This window comes from Narcine bancroftii, chromosome 14 (genome assembly GCF_036971445.1).
Source record: "Narcine bancroftii isolate sNarBan1 chromosome 14, sNarBan1.hap1, whole genome shotgun sequence".
Classification (NCBI taxonomy): Eukaryota; Metazoa; Chordata; class Chondrichthyes; order Torpediniformes; family Narcinidae; genus Narcine; species Narcine bancroftii.
This window is the reverse complement of record NC_091482.1, coordinates 26995181-27021429: the sequence shown is the minus strand read 5'-3', so window position 1 is coordinate 27021429 and position 26249 is coordinate 26995181. Positions and strand designations below refer to the sequence as shown.

The window sequence follows — 26249 nt, the reverse complement described above, 5'->3', positions numbered from 1 at the left end:
CGAAGACTTGCCAATGTAGCCAGTCAGTGAGCATGTGTACTCCTTGATGTTTACATGGCCATTGCTGTTGGTCTCCTCCCTGAAACAGCTCCATTTCGTGGTCTCAAAGCCACTGTAATGTTGCTGTGCACCCCCTCCCCCCCACCCCAGCCACGTCCTGATCTCCCTGCAAACTGGCTTTGTTCATTCTGCCAGCAATCTATATGCTGGGGTTAGCAGGATGGATGATCTGAGTATCCACGCAGGGGGTTGTCCATGTACATCCTATCTAGGATGTTCTTTCCTCTGGTGGTGATTTGCACCGTCTTTACATGTGTGAAGGTTTAACTCGGGGACCATTCCTTTTTCCAATGCACTTAATTCACACAATTGACATTGCCCATTTTTTTCCCTTTACAATATAAACTTGAGGTTAGCAGAGCAAGCTAACACTGGTTGTGTGAGTCACAAAATAGGCAACTCACAAGGCAATCACAATCAATGCCTTCATTCAGACATCAAGGTGTTGATCAAAACATCTGATAGAATTGTATTTCACTGGTTCCTATGCAAACCATGAGCTTCTGGAGGAACTCAGTGAATCAGCCAGCATCTATGGCGAGAAACAGCCAGTCAATGTTTCGGATCAGGACCTAGTTGACCGATGATTTCCACTCAAGGACGCTGCCTGACCCGCTGAGTTCCTTCAGCAGCTTATTGTTTGTTCAGGTTTCCCACATCTGCAATTTTTGTGCTTCTGGTTTCTGTTAAAATATTTTTCCACTCCCCTCACTGTTTGAAGGCTGTTAATCACTTCCACCCTTGATGAAATGATCACTTCCTCGCTGAGCATTTCGTGCCTTACCAGGGCAGCAAATCACAGACATTGTTATGCGATCCACCTTCCCTCAATGTATTCCCTCATCTCCTCGGCACCCTTCTTGCAACTGTGGCCACCACGGGATCATATTTAAGATCCGATGACCTCCCTTGCATACAGTTCAGCAAAAACTTGACAATGAAAATAGATCTCTGCCTGAATCTTGATGACTGCAACAGCACCTATTTGAGCATGCTTCCATAATAGCACTCTTTCAACTCACCTTCTTATGGTGACGATTGAGGGCTTGCACCAAATGACAGCCTAGCAGACAAAAATGGTTCCAGGCGACAACTACTGGGCTACAAAGACACGTGAAGTGCACCCAACTCTGGCTGGTAATAATTTGTTACAATATTGTTGAGAATTGTTTTCGGTTGAGGATAAAATGTTGAACGCAAGGAGATACTACTGTCCTTGGGCAACAGAGGGCAATGCTGCATTGCAGAATCATACTCTGCTCAATGTATCTTCAGGTTTTTCCCCCAAAGCACTCAGGTCTATAATTTGTGAGTTCTTTGCCATATGCTCCAATGTATGTGATTCCAGTCTCATATTGCACGTCCATGATTCTATACATTTATATAATTTTGTATACTTGCTGCACACTCTCCAATCCGACAAAGCCAAAACTATTGACTATTGAAACAACTCAGCTTCTGTCTCCACAGATGCTATCTTACCTGCCGAGTTTTCTCTGCATCTCACATTTCATAATCTACAGTTCTTTTGAGTTTTCAAAGCATAAACATTGGTTAATCCCAGGGAAAAGGGATTAACCCTTGTGAAGGGCCCTGGTATCTTTCATTCTGCACAATGCAGTCCACAAATACAAGTTATATATGATGAAAGCTTCGTAAAAAGATATGAAATAGAAAGAAGAAAACTATTCCCTTTTGCAATTTAAAAAAAAAGGAAAAACACAAAGCTGGAGAAACTCAGCAGGTCAAACAGTATACTTTATAGAGCAAAGATAAAGATACATATTAACCTTTCGGGTTCAAGCCCTTAACATAGAAACATAGAAGATAGGAGCAGGAGTAGGTCATTCGACCCTTCAAGCCTGCTCCGCCATTCAACGAGATCGTGGCTGATCTTAAAGTTCAGTACCCCGTCCCCGCCTTCTCTCCGTAACCTTTAATACCCTTATACTGAAGAAATATATCTCATTCCCTCTTAAATATATTTAATGAACCTGCCTCCACTGCCCTCTGTGGCAATGAATTCCACAGATTCACCACCCTCTGGGTCAAGAAATTCCTCCTCATCTCGGTCCTAAATGGTTTGCCTATTATCCTCAAACCATGGCCCCGGGTTCTGGATTTTCCCATCATTGGAAACATCCCATCTGCATCCACTCTGTCCAGTCCTGCCAGAATTTTATATGTCTCTATGAGATCCCCTCTCAATCTTCTAAACTCCAGCGAGTACAATCCCAATTTGTGCATTCTTTCCTCATAAGTCATTCCTGCCATTCCAGGTATCAGCCTGGTGAATCGCCTCTGCACTCCCTCCATTGCAAGAACATCCTTAGATAAGGTGACCAAAACTGCACACAATACTCCGGGTGGGGTCTCACCAAGGCCCTGTACAGCTGCAGTAAGGTATCCTTGTTCCTAGACTCAAACCCTCTTGATATGAAGGCCAACATACCATTTTCCTTTTTAACCGCCTGCTGTACCTGCATGCTCGCCTTCAGAGACTGATGTACAAGTACCCCTAGGTCTCTCTGCACTTCCCCATCTCTTAATCTATTGCCATTCAAATAGTAATCTGCCCTCCGGTTTGTATTACCAAAGTGGATAACCTCACATTTATCCACATTGTAATGCATTTGCCATGTATCTGCCCAGTCCCTCAATTTATCCAAATCACACTGGAGCTTCCTGACCCCCTCTTCCGTGCACACAACCCCTCCTAGCTTAGTGTCATCTGCAAATTTGGAGATATTACATCCAATCCCCTCATCCAGATCATTAATGTAAATTGTGAACAGCTGGGGTCCCAGTACAGATCCCTGTGGTACCCCACTGGTCACCGCCTGCCACTCAGAAAACGAGCCATTTATCCCAACTCTGTCTTCTACCTGCCAACCAGTTCTCAATCCACATGAATACTTTTCCCCCAATCCCATGAGCCTTGATTTTGGAAGCCAGTCGTTTATGCGGGACCTTATCGAAGGCCTTTTGGAAGTCCAGGTACACCACATCCACTGGCTCTCCCCCATCTATTTTACCTGTCACCATCTCAAAGAATTCCAGTAGATTTGTCAAGCACGATTTACCTTTTGTAAATCCATGTTGACTCCGTCCGATCCCTTCTCTGCTAGTCATATGCTCCGCTATTACATCCTTAATAATGGATTCCATAATTTTGCTCACTACTGATGTAAGGCTCACAGGCCGATAATTCCCCGCTTTTTCTCTACCCCCCTTTTTAAATAGTGGGGTAACATTAGCTACCCTCCAATCCATGGGTACTGATCCTGAGTCTATCGAGTTCTGAGTCTATCTGAATGGCCACTTCCTTGAGTACCCTAGGATGTAGATTATCAGGCCCTTGGGATTTATCTGCCTTCAATCCCATCAATTTCCCCAAGACCATGTCCTTAGAGATGTTGATTTCTTTCAGTTCCTCCCTTGCATTAGTCTCTAATCATCAAGGCCTTCATCAAGGCCTTCATCCCCTTTTGCAATTATTGGAACAGAGAAATGTTAAGTTCTATTTTATTCGCTGTTTAACATATTCTGTCACTGCAGAAAAGTAATGAACAACAAAAGCACAAGGTATGGGACAATGAGTCAGAGGAAATTATGTTGTTAAGACTGTATGTAATGCGCGTCAAAAGAATGGAAGACTTGTTGATCCAAACCCAGGCTTTTATTAACTAAAAGACTGGAGCATATCACAAGTAGGTTGACCAGTCCAGAATGACCTGGTCTGGCTAGGAGCAATCCTTTAAGACCTGCCAGTAGGTGTGGCTACACTCTCAGCCAATCACAGTCATCCTATACTACCATCTGTACATAGACACATTGGTGATAGAATCTGTACTATCACACTGTACTTTACTGAAATTAAATGCAGGTTTCTGAAACAAGGAAGAGATTCAGATGCTGGACACGGATCAAAAAAGCAGTAAAACTTCTCGTTGTCAACAAAATGAGAAAAGAGGATTTTGATACAGGTGAGAGAGAGGGGGAGGTTTCTTGGGTCTATCAGATGTTAAGTGTAAGGAAAAGTAAGGTTAGAATATTAGATAAAACAAACTGAAGAACAAGGGTAAAATGTTCAATTAACAAAAAAATGAAATACTTACTTTATCAAAGCATTTTCAACACTTGGAACAAACGCCTAGATAGCTGATTCCATTTTGAAAGAGCCAATGACCTAGGTGCTGTCTGTAAGGAGTTTGAGCCTCATTTCTACATGGGCTTCCTCCGGATGCCTCGCACTCTTCAAAATGTACAAGGGTGGAAGGTCAATTGGGCGGCACAGGCTTGTGGGCTGGAAGGGCCTGTTACCGTATGTCTAAATTTAAAATATGTTCTGCAACAGGGCATTGGGGAGCAAGAGAAGGGAGTAGTATTCGGGTTAGGAAGTACTAAATTGGACTAAATGAGTTTTCTTCTATAAAGGAACACTGCTGTTGTAATATATAGTCCAAACACATATTTTGTAAGTTAGTCCTGACACAAACTGGACATGTTTAATGATGCATTTTCCCAGTGAATTACATACGTTGCTTCCATTTCATTGGGGGGGAGGGGGAAAAGCAACGTCTCCATGGTGATGATGTAAACTTTGTGGGGCAAGGGGTTCTGGATGAAGGACCTTGCATCATGCAAACAAATATGATTCATGAGATCTTTCTGGAAACTGTTATGGACCCCGTAGGGTGAATAACTTTTTGGACTGAAATGTGAGAATTTAAAAAAATGTTGGATCACCAGAGATGCTTTTTTTTAACATTTTTAAATTTAATTTTTAAAAAATTAGACATACTGCACAATTACTTCCAATTGGCCTACAACCTGGTACGTTTTTGAAGGGTGAGAGGAAACCAGAGACCCCAGAGGATACCCCCACAGACATTGCGCTAACAGTGCCACCCTATTTAAACAGATGTTTGAGTTTCCAATAATTAACAATTATTATGTCTGTTCATTTAAATTCAGACATCTCGAATCATTCAAAAATTTTAATAATTGGGAGAAAGGAGGAGTTTGTCAAAACATAATCTTGTTTTAGTGATTATAGCCAATAGCAAGGTTAGTATTGTATCTGGATCTGATTTATCTAATCACAGTTGAGTAACCGAGAGTTGTTTATAATCAAGAGGAACAAAGAACAAATGTGAACAATGCAGTATTTTAACAGCTGTATTTATTCAAATTGTAGCAATGTGCCAGCGAGTAATCTCACTGAATTGAAAAACACACAGTAATTCAACACATAGAGCTAATGACTAGTACATGCTTGGTTGTGAACATGTCTCCCACCCAACAACCATTTCATTCGGGTAATCCTTTGAAGCAGTATATTTTATTATCCTCAGTTATCAGTCCTCATTCTCCTTGCGTTATTAGCTTATGGAGTTCTGTTCCAAAGGGAGTGGCTGCTCTCGATTATTCAAATAGTCATTCTTCAGAAAAGGCAGTAAATTTGAGAATAACAAATGAGCCTGGCCAAATTTCTGTCACTGCAGCAGGATGCAATGAAACCTCAGCTCAATTCTCCTGATCCAAGAACGGCAAAGTGCTCCTTTTAAAATCAGGAGCCCCTTTCCCACTGAGAGTAGAAAACGTGGAAAAAAATCCAGAAATGAACCTGCATGGTTATGGATCGCACCAGGTTGTCCATCTCACCACTGAGCAATGGGCTAACCCAACCTCGGATTACTTGCCTTCTCAAGGACCACTGTATTTCTGAATCTATTGCCAAGCAAGTCCATGCCTCTTTGAAGGAGATCATTGTAACCTTTGTGTACATCTTATAATAATAACAACTTTAAGTATAGATAATAGGATTCAAAAAACATTTTAAACAATGCATAATTTTTAATATCTCAGAAAAATAACAAAAATTATTCAAGTAGAAACTTTAAGTTGCTCTCTACTTTGCTATGTGATCTTAGAGTCAGAGTTTCACAGCATGGCCACAGGCCCTTGGCCCAACTTGTCCATGCTGATCAAGTTGTCTTCCAAAGCTCATCCCATTTCACGTGTCTTTGTTCTGAAGAAGGTGGTTTCTCTCTACACCGATGCTGCCCGACTTGCTACGTATCTGTTTTCCTCTTAAATATTAATCTCCTCGTCTCTGACTTTTGGCATTTTTTCATACCTCCAGCAAGTCTCACCTTAATTTTGCTCCACATCGTGGCAAACTCTGGCACGTCTTTTGTTTTCATTCCCATTGGATTAGCAAGCTTCTCAGGGCTTTGGACCTTCCAGTAGTTATCGCCTAGCAAGCTCTAAAGATGTGAGGATGAATTCTTGACTTCACTAGTGTCACAGTACTAATTTCAAATTTAAGTCAATGAACAGAACGTTTATGCCGTCAATGTGTTGTAGAAATCTCTGCTGGGTTCTATCTATGACAAAGACTGAGCACGAATGTTCAGATTGGTGCAGTTTTAGATCTAGCCGCATTAGACACCCTACGAAGATAATTACAGTATAATTAATTTTTTTCCCATTGGAATAGATCATAGCTATTTGTCTTTGAAAAGAAAGATCAGGCCTGCCTTCAGCAAAGCAAAATTGGATAATTAAAGCATGTTGAAAATGGCTCAGATTAACACAACACCCAACATTTATTGTAGTTATTAATTTCCTACTCTTTTAAATGCTTTGAATTAGTGGAACTAATAAACTGGATGCATTTCTTCCCAGTGATATGTGGGATATCGAGGCTAATTATTTAGACAGGCGGAGCTCCAAGCCAAAGCGTTATTTGCAGGAACAGTCTCCCTGCTCTTGAGCAAGGATGAAGACTGTAAACATCTCAATGAACCTGAAGTGACCAGTGAGCTCCATGTGCTACAATCCTTCAGGATTCTGGTCATGCATTTGTTGCTGAATCTTCTGGAGCATCTCTTGCATTCTCCGCAACTGCAATACAAAAAAGAGGCAACAATGCCATTATTTTACAAGGGAGATGAGGCCCCTGAGAGAAAACTCTCTCCTGTCTTGCCCATAATGGCCAGGATTTCCCAGTAGACCCACACATCCATTTCCAGCAGAGGTTATTTTAACAAAAGAGTGACAGAATCCTTGACATTGATTTATCCCTCACCCTCCATTTGATAGCTGAGTAATTGTCACACTCTGCTACCGGAAATAATAGCTTTCATTTATAGAGTGCCTTGAATGCCCATGCATTACTGATTGGAGAAAGCTAGAAAATTGATTGTAAATTGATGAAGCCTGCACTGAGTAACTTTTTCCACTGATCTATCCACTTCCTGTTCTTCAAATCAAGTTCTCTTTATTAGTTAGGGTCATTAGGGAGGCAATTGTTCTGGGTTTGGCATTCGGGTGTGGATAAGCAGCTCCATTCAAATAGTTTATGAAAATAATATTCAAATTTATAGATTTAACACTAGCTAGACTGTTTTGATTAAAGTTTAAGCCTCACGACCAAATCATAGTCTATATGTAATCCAACAAGACAAGCTTCACAGACTGAATTGAATGATATTTTTTCTTGTTTCCTTTGATATGGACATTACGTGATCTACCCAAAGGACACCCCACTACAACCAATGAGCCAGAGGCTGAGACAGATATGGAATGTTTCAACACTACCCCCTCCCTCACCCTTCCCATTGAGAAACTTAGAAGGTGACAAACTGGTGTTGAACTTTCGATAAGGAGTGATGATAGCATCCGGAGTTTGTTCCACCGACTTTTTAAATCTAGTTAAGTGGAGTCAACCTGAGCAAAACCAAGGAGATGATAGTGGACTTCAGGAGGATGTCAGGATAACATGAACCAGTCCTTAATCATGGGGTCAGCAGTGGAGAAGGTCAAGAACTTCAAATTTCTGGGTGTCAACATCTTAGAGGATCTGTCCCGGAGCCTCCACGTTGATGTAATCATGAAGAAGGCTCGCCAGTGGCTATACTTGGTGAGGAGTTTCGGTACGCCACCAAAAAAACTCTCAAAAACTTCTACAGGTGTACCATGGAGAGCATTCTCGCTGGCTGCATCACTGCCTGGTACGGAGGTACCAACTCTCAGGACAGGAATAAACTCCAGAGGGTTGTTAACTCAGCCTGCGACATCACAGACACCAGACCATTCCATCAAGGACATCTACAAGAGGTGGTATCTTAAAAGAGCAGCCTCATGGACCCACATCACCTAGGCCATGGCCCCTTCACCACTACCATCAGGAAAAAGGTTCAGGGGTCTGAAGACGAGCACTAGCAGCTGTAGGTCAGTTTCTTCCCCTCTGCCATCAGATACTTGAATAAACAACGAAGCAAAGACACTGCCTTACTTTATATTTTACTTTTTATTACATTATTTTATTTATTTTGAAATGTAGTTTACATACATTGCCCTCCATAATGTTTGGAACAAAGACATTTTTTTCCTTTATTTTCCCCTGTGCACCAGAGTTTAAAATTTGTAATCACTTGTAATTAAAGAGCACATTCCAGATTTATTCAAGGTTATTGTGATGCACTGCTCCAGCAGGAAGCAGACACAAAACTCGAGAAAGACTGTACAATGGGCTTTATTCAGTTAAAAGTCTCTGCTACAATGGTAGCTGTACTGGTAACTCCTGAGTGACTGGCTCATGAGGGGCCAGCTCAGGATTATATCCCGGGCGGTTGATTGACAGCTGGCCAGGTGGAGTTAGGGCTATTCAGGTCGGCTGATTGACAGCCAGCCAGGTGTGGTCTGTCCTCCGGTGATCTTCTGCAGGTACAGAGATCACCCCCTTCAGTAGGCTAGTGGTGTATCACCACAGTTATTTTTATACATTTTGGGTTGACCATGCATAAATTACAGCAATTTTTATAAATAGATCCCAATTTCATGGCACCATAAAGTTTGAGACATTTGGCTTCACAGGTGTTTGAGAGTACTCGGGTATGTTTAATTGCTTCATTGGTGCAGGTAAAGATTCCATAATACTACATTTAGAATATAACTGACATTAAATCCTTTAGTTTTTTCTACCATAAGAAAGACAGCAAGTCGCCGCTTTGTAAAGCGCCCCTCACAGAACTCGTGGCCCTTGGTTTACAAGACCAGCTCTCTAACCACTGAGCTTTTGACCCTCTATTAAGATATGAAGGTATATGAGAGGTAGACATACTTCTAAGCTTTTGATCACCTTTGGAATCAGAGATGTGCCAATGAAAGTCAAAGAAGCCATTACATGACCGAAAAAAAAAAAGGAATAAAACAGTAAGAAATATGATCCAAGCCATTGATATACCAAAATCAACAGTTTGGAAAATGATTAAGAGAAAGAGCGTACTGGTGTGCCCAGTAATCTCAAAGGGACGGGTATTCCAAAGAAGACCTCTAATGCAGAGGACAGAAGAATTCTTATCTAAATGAAGAAAATTCCACAAACGTATGCGTGGACTGGGTTAAGTTGTTTTCGGGCAAGGATGTGCAAGTGGAGGACCTTCAAAAGATAAAATTTTGAAAGTACAGAGTTTGTATGTTCCTGTCACGATTAAGGGCAAGGTTAGCAAGCATAGGGTATGTTGGGGACCTGGTTTGGAAGAAGAGAGAGGTGTATAGCAGGTATAGGCAACATGGAGAAAATGAGGTCCTTGAGGAGTATTAAAAAATGCAAAAAAAAACCTCAAGAAAGAAACAGGAAGGCTAAAAGATGACATGAGGTTGATCTGGCAGACCACGTGAAGGAAAATTGTAAGGGTTTATACAGTTATATTAAGAGCAAAAGGATAGGGGACAAAATTGGTCTCCCAGAAGATCAGAGTGGTCGGCTTTGAATGGAGCCAAAAGAGACGGGTGAGATCTTAAATGTTTTCTCTTCATCAGTGTTCACTCAGGAAATAGGCAGAGTTGTAGGAAGTAAAGAAAACAAGGAGTGAGGTCATGAGCCCTATACAGATTAAAGAGGAGGAGATGCTTGCTGTCTTAATGCAAATAAGACCCCAGGACCTGACATGATATTCCCAAGGTCATTGAGGGAGGCTAGTGTAGAAATCACAGGGGCTCTGACAAAAATATTTAAAATGCCCTTTGCCACAGGTGAGGTGCTGAAGGATTGGAGGGTAGTTCATGTTGTTCCGTTGTTTAAAAAAGGCTCCAAAAGAAACACTGGAAATTATAGGGAATGAGCCTGACGTCAGTAGTAGGTCAATTATTGGAAGGTGTTCTGAGATTGGACATACAATTATTTGGATATCTAGAAACTGATTAGGAATAGTCAATGTGGCTTTATGCATGGTAGGTTGTGTTTAACCAATTTTTTTTAGAGTTTTTCAAGGAGGTTACCAGAAAATTGACGAAGGAAAGGTGAAGTAATGAACTGGATCGAAAATGGCTGGATGGGGGAAGCCAGAGAGTAGTGGTGGATGATTGTTTCTCAGACTGGAGGCCTACAACTAGTGGTGTGCCTCAGGGATCGGTGTTGATTGTCATCTATATCAATGATCTGGATGATAATGCGGTGAACTGGATCAGCAAGTTTGCATATAACATTAAGGTTGGAGGTGTTGTGGACAGTGAAGAAGGTTTTCCAAGCTTGCAGAGGGATCTGGACCAGCTGGCAAAAATGGGCTGAAAATGGCAGATGGAATTTAATGCCTTTTGAAGAGTGTTTCTAATCTATCGGACCTACATTTGGGGATTTTTCTTCATTATGATGAGAATTCTTTTGCCATCAGCAGTGGAGGTCTTCCTTGGAACACCAGACCCTTTGTGATAAATGAGCTCACCAGTACACAATTTCTTCTTTATGATGTTCCAAACTGTTGAATTTTGTAATCATCGGTTTGAGTGATGTCTCTTACTGTTTTATTCTTGTTTTTCAGTCTCATAATGGCTTCTTTTACTTTCATTGGCACAACTGGTCCTCACGTTGAAAAACGGCAACTAGACTCCAAAGGTGATCAAAAGCTTAGAATCAAGTCAAATACTTGCACCAATGAAGCAAATAAACATACCTGAGTACTCATCTGTGATGCCAAACATTATGGTGCCCTGAAATGAGGGGACTATGTATAAAAAGTGTTGCAATTTCTACATGGTCAAACCAAAATATAAACATATGAATAAAATCTGGAATGTGCACTTTAATTACCTGTGAATTGTTTGATCACAAATTTGAAACTGTGGAGCACAGGGGGAAATAAAAGAAAAGGGTGTCTTTGCCACAAACATTATGGAGGACACTGCAAATGTTTGCACTGTGAAGCTGATGAAAAACAATGAATTTCGTGATGTTCACGACATCCTCCCACATTTTAATACCGCTATTCTATTGTTAAAATCTTCACTAAATGTCTTGGTGGGGGGGTTCTGTGAAGAGATGAAGTAAACCAAAGGAGAGCCTGCTGACTTCCCTCAACACACATTAATGAACACCCATCCTATCCATGGATTCATCCCACACACATGGGTCCCACCTGCCCCTATCCCTCCAGACCCATCCTATCCATGGATTCATCCCACCCACATGAGTCCCACCTGCCCTTATCCCTCAAAATCCATCCTATCCATGGATTCATCCCACCCACATGAGTCCCACCTGCCCTTATCCCTCAAAATCCATCCTATCCATGGATTCATCCCACCCACATGGGTCCCACCTCCCTACCCCTCTAAACCCATCCCATCCATGGGATTCATCCTACCCACACAGGTCCCACCTGCCCCTATCCCTCTTAACCCATTCCATCCATGGGCAAGGTTACATTTCCCTGAAGAACCTGCAGGTCTCAATGCAGCCGGTCAATAAAAGAGGGGTTAACTGCAGTAGAGATAATTTCCTACCTCCTCATCCTTCTCCCGGATTATTTTCTCGGTTTCATTATCCGTCAGTCCTGATACAATGGGAATCGGGAAATCTGTGCCGCTCTGCCTTGTAAGTTTGCTGAAACAAATTGTTGGACGTTTTGAGTGCATGTTTATTGTACATCATTTCAAAGCCCATATCCACAACATGAACTGGTTTTGTTTCATCAACCCTCTAAAAACTTTCAGTGAAAAAAACAATCAACAAAAACATATTCATCTAAGTTACAATTATTTTCTATTTGAAAGCCATCACTAAAAGATTCCCCATTGACCCAGGGTGGATTGGCAGTCAACTGGATTATGCATCACTCCTGCAGTGAACAGGGGGGTAACATATGCATTCCATTGCTCCCACTTCCAAGGCGGACTTTGTTATTTCTGACTTTGCTTCCTTCGGCAGTCCAGGTAACATCCCACCCGTGTGTGGTGATTTCTCAATACAGAGAGATTTGTTATCAGTACACAAAAATGCTGGAGCAAGTGAATAAGTGGTGGGAACACAGATCACAAAGAAGAATCCAAAACATGACAACTCCTCAACTCCTCATGAGGTGCAATTCCATAAATAGTTAAAAATTTAAAAATATGTACGTGGACAGAATTGAGGGGAGTTCAGAAGTAGAAAGATAAGAAAGAAGCAAGAGTGGAAAGGTAAACCCAGGCGGGGAGAACAATGTCACAGGAATCTGGGTTGGATGACAGAGCGAGAATCTGGGCAAGGTGACAGCCCGGGATTCTGGGGGGGGGGGGGGGGGGGGGGTGGTCGGGGGGGTGGATGTCGAGTTGGAAATCTGGGCAGGAAGAAGGGTTGGGAATCTAGGCAGGATGACGGCCTGGGTTTCTGGGCAGGAAGAAAGTTTTGGAATCTAGGCAGGATGACGGCCTGGGTTTCTGGGCAGGAAGAAGGGTTGGGAATCTGGGAGGGATGTCAGCTGGGTTTCTGGGCAGGAAGAAGGGTGGAATCTGGGCGGGATGACGGCCTGGGTTTCTGGGCAGGAAGAAGGGTTGGGAATCTGGGTGGGATGACGGCCTGGGTTTCTGGGCAGGACAACAACGTTGAATTTTGGATGGAATGACAGATCAAAAATCTGAGTCAGATTCTGGGCGAGAAGACGAATTAGAAAACTGGGTGGAGCACCAAGCTCAGATCAAAGTACAAAATGCATGATAAGCACTTCTGTCTGTTGAAGTGAATAATGAACAAGGCTTAAAGAGTGCCTAGGCATCATTGACTTCCATCACTTCTCCTGAGTTGTTGAGTACACTGGTACTCCACCCCACCAAGCCCCAACTCACAGAGCAATGATTCCCTCCAGTGCTCTTGGACCCTGAATGACCACCCAAACTCCCAATACTTCACAAATGAACTGTGCATGCCTGTGCTGGTAATTTGGCACAAAGTCCTGGGCTCTGCCGGGGTCACATGCCAATGAATCCCCCACTTGTCAATGTTTGGAGAGACTGGCCGTGATGACTGGCAGCAAGTGGGTTAAGCGTCCCATTACCCGTTGCTGTGGTGTGGGCTTGGGGCTGTGGCCTGGCCAGCAGGGTGATGTAGGCTATGAATGGAAACTGGCAACTATTCTCCACATGTGGACAGATCCTACAGACTCTTCATCACCACCTGCTGGATGATGGAAGCTGCTCTCAGATCTCAGCTCAAAGATTATCCATGTTGACGAACTCAGTAACTAGATATTCTGTATTTTTTTTGATGTTATAATGCAATACTTGAATGAAGAATGCAGATATTTACATATTCTGCATTAACATTTATACTCTCTCTGTTAACTCCTCACAAGGTTTAGTCAATCAAGATTTTCCATTTAAGGAAAAGATGGAGAGACTCACCAGCTCAAGCAGCCTCCATGGAGAGAAATAGTCAACTTTTCAAGCTGGAACCCACAGACGATGTCTGCCCTGCTGAGTCTCTCAACCTTCATTTTGATCACTCAAGATTCCAGCATCTGCAGGTTTTTATTTTTTCCCCCCCTTTACAGTGTAATCAAATTTTAAAACAATCTTTTGTAATAGTCAGGGATTAAAAACAAGGGACCAAGTGATTTGAGTGCCCAGAAAAGCTCATTTATATTTTTTTTTAAAAATCACAAAATTGTATTTTGTGTATGTTGGCTTTTATCTTGAGGGTTGCAGAACACATGGGAGGTAATTACATTTAGACCTTTGTCAGACACCGTTTCCACAGACCATCACGTTACGGTGGTTCAGGTTTGTGAGGAGAGGTTTGAAATAAAAATGTGCATTTCTAAGTTGACCTTCCTTGACCTCAGATTATATAAATGGAAAGAAGATACTTCTGAAATGTCTTACTCAAGTTACAGAAAGGACCCACAAAATAGAAAAATGATAAGATAACCTATTTCTGTGATTCTAATTCTCCAAGATTTTTTGGGGAGACATCACTGTTCTCCAGTTGCAGACCCTGGATCATTCCCTAACTACTTGGGGTATGTCTTTAGGTGCCAAAAGGTTACCACTGGAGTTCTCTCCTTTGCTTTAATGCCTTACTTCACCCCCTTATGATGTTCCTTGCATGTGTGTCTAAGTGTTTAATTACTGACTTAACTTGCTGTAATGTAAGTTGTTGGTTGGCTGGAACACCCAGAAGGCAAGGCAAACCTCCTCTGTGTTTTAATGTTGAATAGTTTATTTACCTCAAAAGGGCAGACTTGGTCTTACTTAATATTTTATCTAAAAACATACCACACACCAAAATTGTTTACTTGTGGGGTTTTTTTTTAAAGCTGACAAGCTGTTTAAAGACTTCAATTAGCTCAGCTTTTGGACATAATGTTGTTCTATGGTGAAGGGATCCAGAATAAAGGAGTACAATCTCAAAACTAGAGCAAGGCCATTCAAAAGTGTAAAAACCTTTAGAACAGAGGTGGAGGTGGACACGATCGGCTCTCTTCTGCAAACGCTGAGGGTGTTTAGTCAAGACCGAGAGGCAGGTTTAAATCGGCTTGGTACATCAAGGCATGTGTTTCTGCAGCAAGTAAATGGAAATGACATGCAGATCATCTGGGCTTCATATGGCCAAAAGATCAAATGGCCAGTTCTTGTTCCCTTGGGTTATTTTGGTTAAAGTTAAAAACAGCTTGCTGGAGGAATTCAGTGGGTTGAACGGTATCAGGCAGGAGAAACAGACGTTGGATGTTTTGAGTCTGAATCCTTCAATTATTTGGTGTTGAGCTTCTAACATGGTCTCACCATCACAGTAAAAGGGGGAGGGGGTGATTTAACAAGATTAAAATGTTACTTCCACATCGATTCCTGAAAAATATATTAGATGTAATTTTTTTCAGTCATACGACAGTGCACGAGTTGTTTTTTTTTAACATTTCACATTCCTTTTCAAGATCTGGTTTGTTACTGAATAATGTGGATTAAATCTGAAGCAGTAATTTCATTATTCAAATGCAGGTAAAATCCTTCCTTTCCTTTTTCAATCTTTCTTAAAAATTGGTTTTTATAATAAATACAGTACAATGAAAAACAAAATTGAAAATACAGTGGAACCCCATTATAATGCGGTGGTTCGGGTCAAAAAAATTTGGACCGCGGAAAAAGCAGGGTCACACTAAATTGCGGACACGAAACAGCTTTTTCTAAAAAAAAGAATATATGCACAATACCTGTATTTGCAATCATCTTTTTATTTCTTACAATCATCATTTTATGTCTTTAAAAAAAAGCAATCGAGTGTTCGTTGCCTGAACGCAGCAGGTCACCGGCAGTGAGCGAAATCCAAAATGCCTCTGAGATGGAGGATTTTTATGTTGTCTACATCCAGGGCCTCCAGGCAACGAAGGCTAGATTCAAGGTGCTCAATGGCTTCAGACTCTTTTGGGGGTGGGGCTGAAGGCTCCTTATTGTCACTCTCCTGTGGTTCGGGAACTGGTGCTATAGTAAGGTTACGGATGGTCTCGAAGTCTGTCAGATGCTCATATGTCGGGTGTTCGTCATCGGCAGAATACCACTGGTGAAAATCCTCTCTGCTAATTTGAAACAGTCTCTGTGCCTCACCCAGCTCTTCACTGTGAAGCCGTCGAATTCTTACTCATCATCATCTTCATCTTCCTTGGTGGATGAAAAGGCTGAACCCAGACTCTTCACCCAGCAGTTTTCCACACCCAAAGAGCTGTCTGCTGCCCAGCCCTTCCCACCTAAGTGGCAAGCTTCCTTAAAGTTCATGCTTTTCAGATAGTCTTCCAGCGTTGTTGATTCGTCTAGAATTCTACAAATTAATTTACGCTTGTAATTCTGCTTAGAGATGATCCCCTGACCTAGGGGCTGGATCTTAGATGTAATGTTCTCTGGGAGGTAAGAAACTTGAAGCTTTCCATTGCGGCTTATGAGGCTGGGGGGTCAGTAGTCAAGCAAAAGAAGAGCTTTGGATTCTAGTATTTACTTATACAAATAAGCATGGACAGCAGGTAAAACCAATCCTCAAAGATGACATTGGTCATCCAAGCATTGCTGTTATGTGTGTACTTGAACGGTAATGAGTTCATGTTGACATGGTGGAAATAGTGGGGCAAATGGAATTTGCCAATCGTGAGTGGTTTTAACTTGTGTGTTCCAGTCTTGTTAACACAAAACAATAACGTCACACAATCTTTGTGTTGTTTGAACCCTTCGTGTCGATGGGCGTCATCTTTGCTAGACATTGTGCGATTTGGGATCATCTTGTGGCAGAGGCCTGTTTCGTCACAGTTGTACACTTGTTCTTCAACTTAGTCACTTTCTTCTAAGAGAGTTTTAGTTCTGTCGGGAATTCGCTGGCAGCGACACCGTCAGCTGAGCAAATTTCTCCAGACACTAACTCTTAAGAAATCCTGTGATGGCGTTTCACCCATCCATTACGAGCTTTGAACTGTAAGGTTTCTCTGTTGCTCAAACTTCTCAGCTTGAGCTTTGAGAATATACCCGGAAATCGGAAGGCCTTCTGAACACGCTTGAACGAACCACTCATACAGAGAGTCAGAGGTTGACATCTTTGGTTGTCTTCATGCGTTTGGCCTTTAGTCCCACCTCTTCCTCGACTTTCCAAAGCAACAGGCCTAACTTATCTTCCTGAGATTTCCAGCCACAAAGTGTTGATTCAGGTTCGCCAAGGTCTCGCGCAACTTGGATTTGACTTTTATTCTTGATCATGTCAAGCGCATGAAGCTCATCTTTCACGGAAAAAAGATTTTTCGCTTCTAATGGTGCATTCCATTATGACCTGAAAACAATTTCAATTCAGAAAGAGAGGGAAAAAGGGTTCCGTGGGCTGATCACATTATATCCGCGTTTGCGTTAAATTGGGGTTTCACTGTACAATATCACAAATGTATATATATAATCAGGATAAAACTTCAAACAGTATAAACGCAGTTTCCCCCTCCATTACACTGGGAATGTTATTTCTATTATTATTTATTTATATTTTAAAAAAAGTCTACCCAACCTACTCTATTTGGAAAAAGACTAACCAAAAAAACACCTGAGCAGCTTATCCTGAGGGTAACATACATTTTATAGCTTTTGATTCATACTGTGAATCTGACTTTCCTTATGACAAAATAATTTAATCAAAGCTAACCTATGATGCTATTTTGAATAAATAACTAAGGGACTACAAAACTCTCATATCAAGTTCTTTTGTTTATTTATGGTTTTAACATGAACAAGTTGCGGTCTCTAAAGGTTCTTGAGTAAAACTTGTCTGAAAAATGACGATTTCTGGGATACTCAACCTATCTCAACCTGCAACAGAACAAGAAACATTTTTAAGTTTTTAATGCTGATTTCAACATGCTTTATCGATTCTAAGGCACTTACAGATTCCAGGCACTTATTTTTAATCCAAATAGTGAAAGGTGGAGACAGGGTTTCCCCAGTGCAACTGAGAATGCCGACTCCAAATCTTTTCCTTTTCAGAAATGGTGGTGGGGAACTCGCACCATAGTGTCACACACGAAGTTGGTCTTTCAGCCTCACTCCCATTCAAATGACATATCTGAGTTATATATATTGTACATGGATTGTGGAGGAATCCACAATCAGGGCTCCCTGTCTGAAACATTGTGGATTGTGGAGTGTCATGTGGCCTCCATGTCTGAAACTTTTTTGGAAGTCTCATCACCTGCCAATTAAGGTTGGACTCCAGCCACCCACTAGTCCACATCTTACATCATTTAAATGATTCATTGTCATCATTGAGCAGATGCCCAGTTCAGAACAGTATAAAACATTGATGGATACTATATCTCTTTCTCTCTGCCTCATGGTCCAAGTCCTGGACATCAGTCCACACCAGGTCCCTACAGTGGACATTGCTGGAGGAGTCATGGATAAGGTGTGCCCATAGTACTGCAAAAGATTATTGCTTGCAGAGTGCTACACCCCTGTTGGTATAGGGAATCTGGAACGTTTGAAGGTCCCTGTCTGTGAACTGTGTATACATATAGAAGATGGGTAGCCACTGGTATCTGAGTCCAGTCTGGGTCCGATGTGGATGTCTATAGAGATAATTAGTTGAGAGTAAATGTCATTTGACGGCTTCCCCTGTTTGTCTCCCGTGTGTTCAATAAAGTTACCTTTGATTGTAACACTGGTGTCCAGGCTCATCCCTCTGTGAACCCACTGAACCTGAATCTTTTCAAATATCTCACCTTTACCCCATATCCCTTGATCCCCTGAGAAAGAGAAGGCCTCCATTTTCACTACCAAGTCCTCCAAGCCAGAAAACTGCTTCTTAGCTGTTCTAATTTTTCCACATTTTCAATGAAAGGTTCACTATCCACTCAACCACTATCCACTATTAATTACATCGGACAATACAATTCTCCCTTATTAGAGTTGAAGGCTGGGTTTCGCTGGATCCAGCAATTGCAGAGTCCAAACTAACCCAGCCTCCAGCTTGTCTTTGCACTTAGTTGAGCTTATGGCTTTCCACTCAATGCATGAGGTCAACTGTGCAGTGCAATCCCTTGAATCAATGTGGAGGGGTGGGGGAGTGCTATCTAATTTACTCCTTTCTCATGCTGAGTAGGTTGACGGCATCAATGATAATTTGGTTCACACACTGAATTTGACTGTGTCATTTTACTATTGTAATGTAATGGAGCTGACCTTATTGGTGTGGAGGTAAGTGTCCAAAGTAAGAGCATAATATGCCCATAGATCCCATCCATATATAGCTCAAGCCATCTTTGCTCCACTCCAGCTTCTCTTTTCAATCAACCAAGTAATTTAGCAACAGGTTTGAACCAAGAACATCTCCAGAATTTTTTTTAAAAATCAGCATATTTTAGAGAAATGAGCTGGTTTCTTGATGTCCACATGAACTCCAAACAAAATCACTCCTGGCAGAATCCTGGAGTTGCAATTAATTTAACTTTTCAATTCCTAGTACATTTACACATTAAATTTTCATTTAAAAAAAATTAGACATTCAGCACGGTAACAGGCCATTTTGGCCCACAAGCCAGTGCCACCCAAATACCCTATACACCCCAGTATACTTCAAACAGTGGGAGGAAACCAGAGGCCCCAGAGAAAATCCACGCAGACACGGGGAGACTGTACCAACTCCTTACAGACAGCGCGAGATTCGAATCCCGGTTCCATTCACTGGTGCTGTAACAGTGTTGTGCTAACCATAAGTAGACATTGTGTCTACTTACCTAATATCACTTTGCTGACTGGCTGATGTCATGTGAAATGTCATTATGTCTTAAGTGAGTTGCTATTTCTCATCACCATTTTCTCAATGGTCTCCAGCTTCCCCGAGGAAAACTGTGGTTATGTGCTAAGTTTATACATTTCCATTCTAACTACGAACAATCCTGAATACATCCAAGTTCTTAGGTGAGGCAAGAAAAGAAGCAGCATTGGGTTTGATCAGCCTCAATACTTAATCACACTGCCTCAAAGTGTTCATACAAAGTTTGAAGCTGTAATTGCATGGCACCTCAATTACATCGTTACAGTTCCCCGGCCACATTTCCAACTGACCACTGATTTACTGATTAATCCCACAGCTTGGACGGCAGAAACCTGGGTCTGCTCTATCATTAGGATTTGCTTAATTACTGTTCTCTGAACAACTGCACGTTATTCTTGAACACTGGGTTGATTGCATCGATCATAGTCTTGTCTACTGTACTGTGCAGAGAAGTAACTTGTATCTGTAAGGTATTTTCTTTCTTTGGCTTGGCTTCGCGGACGAAGATTTATGGAGGGGGTAAAAGTCCACGTCAGCTGCAGGCTCGTTTGTGGCTGACAAGTCTGATGCGGGACAGGCAGACACGGTTGCAGCGGCTGCAGGGGAAAATTGGTTGGTTGGGGTTGGGTGTTGGGTTTTTCCTCCTTTGCCTTTTGTCAGTGAGGTGGGCTTGTATCTGTAAGGTATTTATGTCTGTTGTAACTGGATTGATATTCAGTAGATTAGTCTGTTGTAGTAGGTCGGGCAAACAATGAATATGTTGAACTGTTTCTGACCTTTCTCTTTCCATAGATGCTGTCTGATCTGCTCAGTGCTTCAAGCATTTTTGGCATTTTATTGATTTTATCTGCACTATTTCCTGATTTATTTTTAAACACATAATAGGTTCATACTCAAATTAATGGAATTTAGCATCAAAAAATGTGACCAGATGAACTATAAATATAAAAGCAGAAAATGCTGGAAACACTCATATGGTCAGGTGGGATCAATGGTTCAGGGATGAAACCCTTAATCAGAACTACGTTTCCTTGCATAAAGTCTGTTATCTCTCAGTTTTCTTGGATCACCTTATAGTAACAATTGAGGGTCACACCATGAACACAGAAGCCAAAAGCTTGTTAGGCTGGCACTGTGACTATGTGCGTATCTTTCGAACCAGGGGGCTGAATCTAGTGACAAGCTTTGAAACACTTGCATTTACAGTTCACCCTTTGGACATTCTACGGCAGTTGATAGACACTCAGTTTCTCCTTGTAGAGTCATTGTGACAAAAGGAGGAGGCCACTTGGCTCAAGAGCCCCATATTTGTCCTCTACCTTTACCCAAAGCCTTGCAGGTTTATCCTCTTGTCCATATTCAGTTTGATCAAACTTCCAGCACAGACATTAATTGGAGGCCATGAGCTTTGCTGCATAAAATCTTATTCCCCGTCTGCCTGTCTCTCTCTTGCCCAAAACATAACCCTACATCTTCTAATTTTGGAGGAGAATTTTTTTTTTTTTTTTTTTTATAAATTATTTTTTGGAATATTTTATTTAAATTTAACAACATACAAGATAATTAGACAAAGTACATCTTCAAAACAAACATGGCTAATAAATTTACAAATATTGTCTGTTGTAACTTAATTCATGCAGTAGAAGGGAATAAAGCACCTACAGTAGCAGTTGCTTTAGATGCAGAGAAGGCCTTCGACAGAGTAGAATGGAATTATTTGTTCAAAGTATTGCAAAAATTCAGTTTACCGGAGAAGTATATTAATTGGATTAAAGCATTATATAAAGGACCGTTAGCGAAAGTGACAGTAAATGGACATGTATCAAAGGAATTTAACTTAAGCAGGTCAACGCGGCAGGGATGCCCACTATCACCTTTATTGTTTGCACTAGCTATAGAACCACTAGCAGAATTGATAAGAATAGATAATAATATAAAAGGAATAAAAATAAAAGACAGGGAATATAAAATCAGTCTATTTGCAGATGATGTTATAGTGTATTTAACAGAACCAGAACTATCAATAAAAGAATTATATAAGAAATTGAAGGAATATGGAGAAGTGTCGGGTTACAAGATAAACGTAAATAAAAGTGAAGCAATGCCTATGAATAATGCGGATTTCACAAAATTTAAGAAGGAATCTCCATTCAGATGGCAAATGCAGGCAATAAGATACCTAGGTGTACAAATAAACAAAAATCTAGGCCAATTATATAAACTCAATTACAATCCACTAATGAAAAAATTACAGGACGATTTAGAGCATTGGAAAGATCTACCACTAACACTGATAGGAAGGATAAACTGTATTAAAATGAACATTTTTCCAAGGATACTATACTTATTTCAGGCATTGCCAATACAACTGACAGAAAAATTCTTCAAAGAGTTAAAGAAAATAATAAGGAAATTTTTATGGAGAGGGGGGAAACCGAGGATAGCACTAGATAAATTAACAGAATGGTATAAACAAGGAGGCTTACAATTTCCAAACTTCAAAAATTATTATAGAGCCGCACAATTAAGATACCTATCAGATTTTTATCAAACAAGGGAAAAACCAGACTGGACGAGATTAGAATTAGATAAAATAGGGGAAAAGATACCTGAACACATATTATATAAATGGGACGAAAAATTGGTACAACATAGAACTTCTCCAGTATTACATCATCTCCTCAATATTTGGAAGAAGATTCATGTAGAAAGAAATAAAATAAATTATCAATTACCAAAACTAATATTGACGCAAAATAAACTACTCCCTTTTACAATAGACAACCTTTCCTTTAGAAAATGGGGAGAAAAAGGGATTAAAAGAATAGAAAATTGTTTTTCAGGAAGTAGATTCTTATCCTTTGAACAAATGAGAGATAAGTACAATATAACTGGAGATACAGCGCTGGCATATTACCAACTGAGATCCTACTTGAAAGATAAATTAGGAAGCAATTTGAGTTTACCAGAGGGAAGTAACCTTGAATATGTGATTACAGATACAATGTTAATCAAAAGATTTATAACAAATATGTATATTAAACTGCAAGAAAAGGAGAATGAGGAAACAAATGGTAAAACTAAACAAAAATGGGAACAAGATTTAAATATAAAGATAAAAAAGGAAACATGGGAGAAATTATGTTCTGGAACGATGAGAAATACAATAAATACGAGGCTACGTATGATACAATATAATTGGTTACACAGACTATACATTACACCGCAAAAGTTAAATGAATGGGACCCAACAGTATCTGATAGATGTTTTCGATGTAAAAAAGAAATGGGAACAACAATTCATGCAATCTGGACATGTGAGAGAGTAGAAAAATTTTGGGATGATCTCAGTCAGATATTAAATAAAATAACAGAAAACAATATACCAAAGAATCCAGAGATCTTTCTCCTAAGTAACATAACAAACAAAGAATTTGGAATTGATTTGGAGGATGCACAAAAAAGATTTGTTAAGATAGCCCTAGCCATAGCAAAAAAATGTATTATATCAACCTGGAAATTGGAAGATAATTTGAAAATACAACTATGGTATATAGAAATGAATAAATGTATTCCATTAGAAAAAATAACATATAGTTTAAGAAATAACATTGAAATATTCGAACAAGTATGGGAGCCTTACATTAAATACAATAGCGAAAACCTACCGGGGACAAACATTACCTAAGTTGATGGAAGGAGAAAGAAAGAAAAGAATGGACTCAGTAGAATTTCTGGTGTATTTTTATTGAATGACAACATTGTCTGACTGGCTTAATGCAACCTAGATTGTATACCTAAAATGGATGAGGGGGGGGGGGGTGGGGGGGTGGCTTGGGAGGAGGGAGGGGGGGGGGAGAAAAAGTCACTGTATATGTGTGAAAAAGAAAAAGTGTATATCATGGCTAATGTGATTTATGGTGTGAAAAAAAAAATAAAAAAAAAAAAAAAACAAACATGGCTAACATAATAAGAAAAAGAAAGAAGAAAAAAGAACCCTCCCCTTACACCTCCCCAACCCCTTGTACTAATCCCTCTTTTCCCAACATCCCAACCCTTAACCTCTAAAGCCCTCTATCCCCAAAAGAAAGTTGAGAAATAACCAAAAATAACTCGGTAATTAATCATCATATGATGGGAATCTTGTAGGAAAACTCTTAGTCTGTCTGCTACAATGTTCTGTGGTTCTATGTCTATTATTTTAATTAACCAGAGCCTCATGTTCCACAGTCAAATCTTCCTGTATTTCTTTTGTTCCAATGAGAACAGCCCAGCTTCTCCAACATAAGCTGGGAGCTAAAGACCCCATTTGTTTGGCAACTCCCCTCTCAACTTGTGTGGCCAGATACAAATCCCGATACTCTTGTTGCTGCACACTTGTTAGAAAGTGGCCTCTGCCCAACCCTTTCTGCCAATGCAACAACTCATCGTTCTGGAAATAAAATTAAATGACATCTGTTCATTCTGGCAGCTTGACATTTTATTATGATTTTTTAAATATCAAAAAAGTGACAGCAAATGTGTACAGGGTCCATATACTGAATGAGAATACCTCACCACATACTAAGGGGTGGAGCCTTGCCCATCTGGTGAGAGGTCCTCTTAGAACAGTGCCCTGTAATTGTTAGCATTCATAATCTAATATGGTGTGTCCTTGTAACATCCAGGAACAGAAGCCTTTTGGGACAATTAGGCAATTTGTTTATCTCTGGATCCCAAAAGAGAGGTAAACTCAAGCAATAGTGAAAAAGAGGAGTCTTCAGCATTGAATTCTCCTTCACGCACTGGGGAAACTTCAAAGAGATTTACAACATACTGACTACAGAGCAGCAAGTTCAATATTCAGGGTCACATGGGACAACCGAATATCCTGCAATCAGCTTTGAAAAGATAACCAGGTCCTCGGTAATGGATTGTTTCTCTATCTTTTCTTCACAAAAATCAAGAATTGCTTTGCCCTTCCGCAAAATAACAACTTGCCTTGACTGAAGGCATGTAGCTTCTTTCCTTGGGCAATATTACAGTTGCTGCCATATCTGCTGGAGCTCCAATGGATTTTAGGGTCAGGCCCTTGGAAGCAGCCTTGGTTCAGTTATGCCATTCCTAGTAGAGGAATTATAGTCATTATCTTCATGCAGATGACCACATACAAAGATTACTGAGGATATCATTCAGAGCAAGACCTTGGGAGAGGTGGAGAATTATTTGAGGCTTGAGATGCTCACTATTTTGTAAGATGAACACTGAATGATAGACTTAATTCAAGCCTCAGATCTCATCTCTTTGGAGCTTGTACTCTTTCCATTTTTTGTGAAGATATCTTTCATACTTTAGTTTTCAGTGAATTTGATACATAAATCCTATAATTGCCCTTTTTAGATCAACTAAGCTAATTGATTTGAATTTAACTGTGTCTCAATCCCATATGGCAACTCTACGATAAATGCCACTGAGAAAGCAAGCCATTTAGAAGAGAAAGAGCTTTATTCCAATAGGATTTGAGAAGAACAAGGATGTTTTGTCCCAATCACATGAATCCCTCATAAGACTACATCTGGAACATTCCATTATGATGGCCTCACAATTTTGCATCGATGCACTCTATATTACAAGTTCACCAGATTGATTCCTGATATTTCATGATTATCACAACAGTCTGCCTGTAACCTCCTGAACTTAAAAGAACAGATCACGTCAGGTCACCTTTATTTGCCATTCAATCCATGCATCACATGGTAAAGACGAGATAGTGTTCTTCAGGACCACGGAGCAGATTTATATAAATATGTTAAAATAGAAGTTAAACTTAATAAAATATTTAGATGTATACAGTAAAAGTCCATGGTACACTATCCACAAATGTTCTGGGGAAAAAACTGTTGCCCAATCTGGACCTGGTGCAACAGTACCTCCTACCAGATGGAAGAAGGGAGAAGAGTTTACATGAGGTGTGTGTGGAGTCCTTCACAATGCTTATTGCTTTCCACATGCATCATGTATTGCAGATATCTGTCATGGTAGGAAGAAAGACCCCATTAATTTTTTCCACGGACTTCACTATCATTTGCAGCGTTTTACGGTCTAAGGTGATACAGCTTTCAAACCAGGTGGTGATGCAGTTGCACAGGATGCTCTCAATACATCCTCTATAGAATGTAGTGAGGATGGAGGGTGGGAGATGAACTTTCCTCAGCCTTCGCAGGAAGTAGAGGCGCTGCTGGGCTTTCTTGGCTATGGGGCCTGATGAGATTCTCCGCCAAGTGCACTCCAGGGAACTTGATACTCTTGACGACCTCAACGGTCAAGCCGTCAATATTCAGCAGAGAGTGATCCCCCGGGGCCTCCTGAAGTCGACAACCATCTCTTTTGTTACAGGTTGTTGGCTTTAGTGATTGCACCTCATCTCTGTAGGCCGATTCATCATTTGTACTAATAAGGCCCACCACGGCCATGAACTTGATGTGGTCCGAACTGCATTTAGCAGCACAGTCATGAGTCAACAGAGTGAACAGCAGTGGGCTGAGCACGCACTCCTGGGGGGGGGTGGGGGGGGGAGTGGTGGGGTGGGGGGGGCGTAGTGCTCTTTCAAATATACAAAATTCTTCCAGAGCTTCACCGTGTAGATGTCTTGAATCAG

General features: G+C 40.8%; 1 protein-coding gene and 1 long non-coding RNA gene across 9 annotated transcripts in view; one reads left to right on the top strand and one right to left on the bottom strand.

The window, feature by feature from the left end:
* The window catches only part of LOC138749723 (uncharacterized), a 28192-nt gene extending 14252 nt beyond the window's left edge, over window positions 1-13940 (top strand). Inside the window, exon 2 of the long non-coding RNA XR_011348845.1 lies at window positions 13680-13940. This is a non-coding gene — a long non-coding RNA (uncharacterized lncRNA). The remainder of the gene's footprint in view (window positions 1-13679) is intronic.
* The window catches only part of LOC138749722 (septin-4-like), a 98840-nt gene continuing 77819 nt past the window's right edge, over window positions 5229-26249 (bottom strand). For 6 of the 8 annotated variants that reach the window (XM_069911484.1, XM_069911486.1, XM_069911487.1 and 3 more), the window contains 2 exons: window positions 11854-11953; window positions 5229-6972 (listed from right to left, as the gene is read on the bottom strand). In XM_069911484.1, the coding sequence (XP_069767585.1) occupies window positions 6901-6972; window positions 11854-11953 (172 nt within the window). In that variant the 3' untranslated portion in view covers window positions 5229-6900. Of the gene's footprint in view, window positions 6973-11853; window positions 11954-17527; window positions 17650-24592; window positions 24716-26249 lie in introns of those variants that run through there. The other 2 variants (XR_011348844.1, XM_069911485.1) reach the window with 2 other exon arrangements.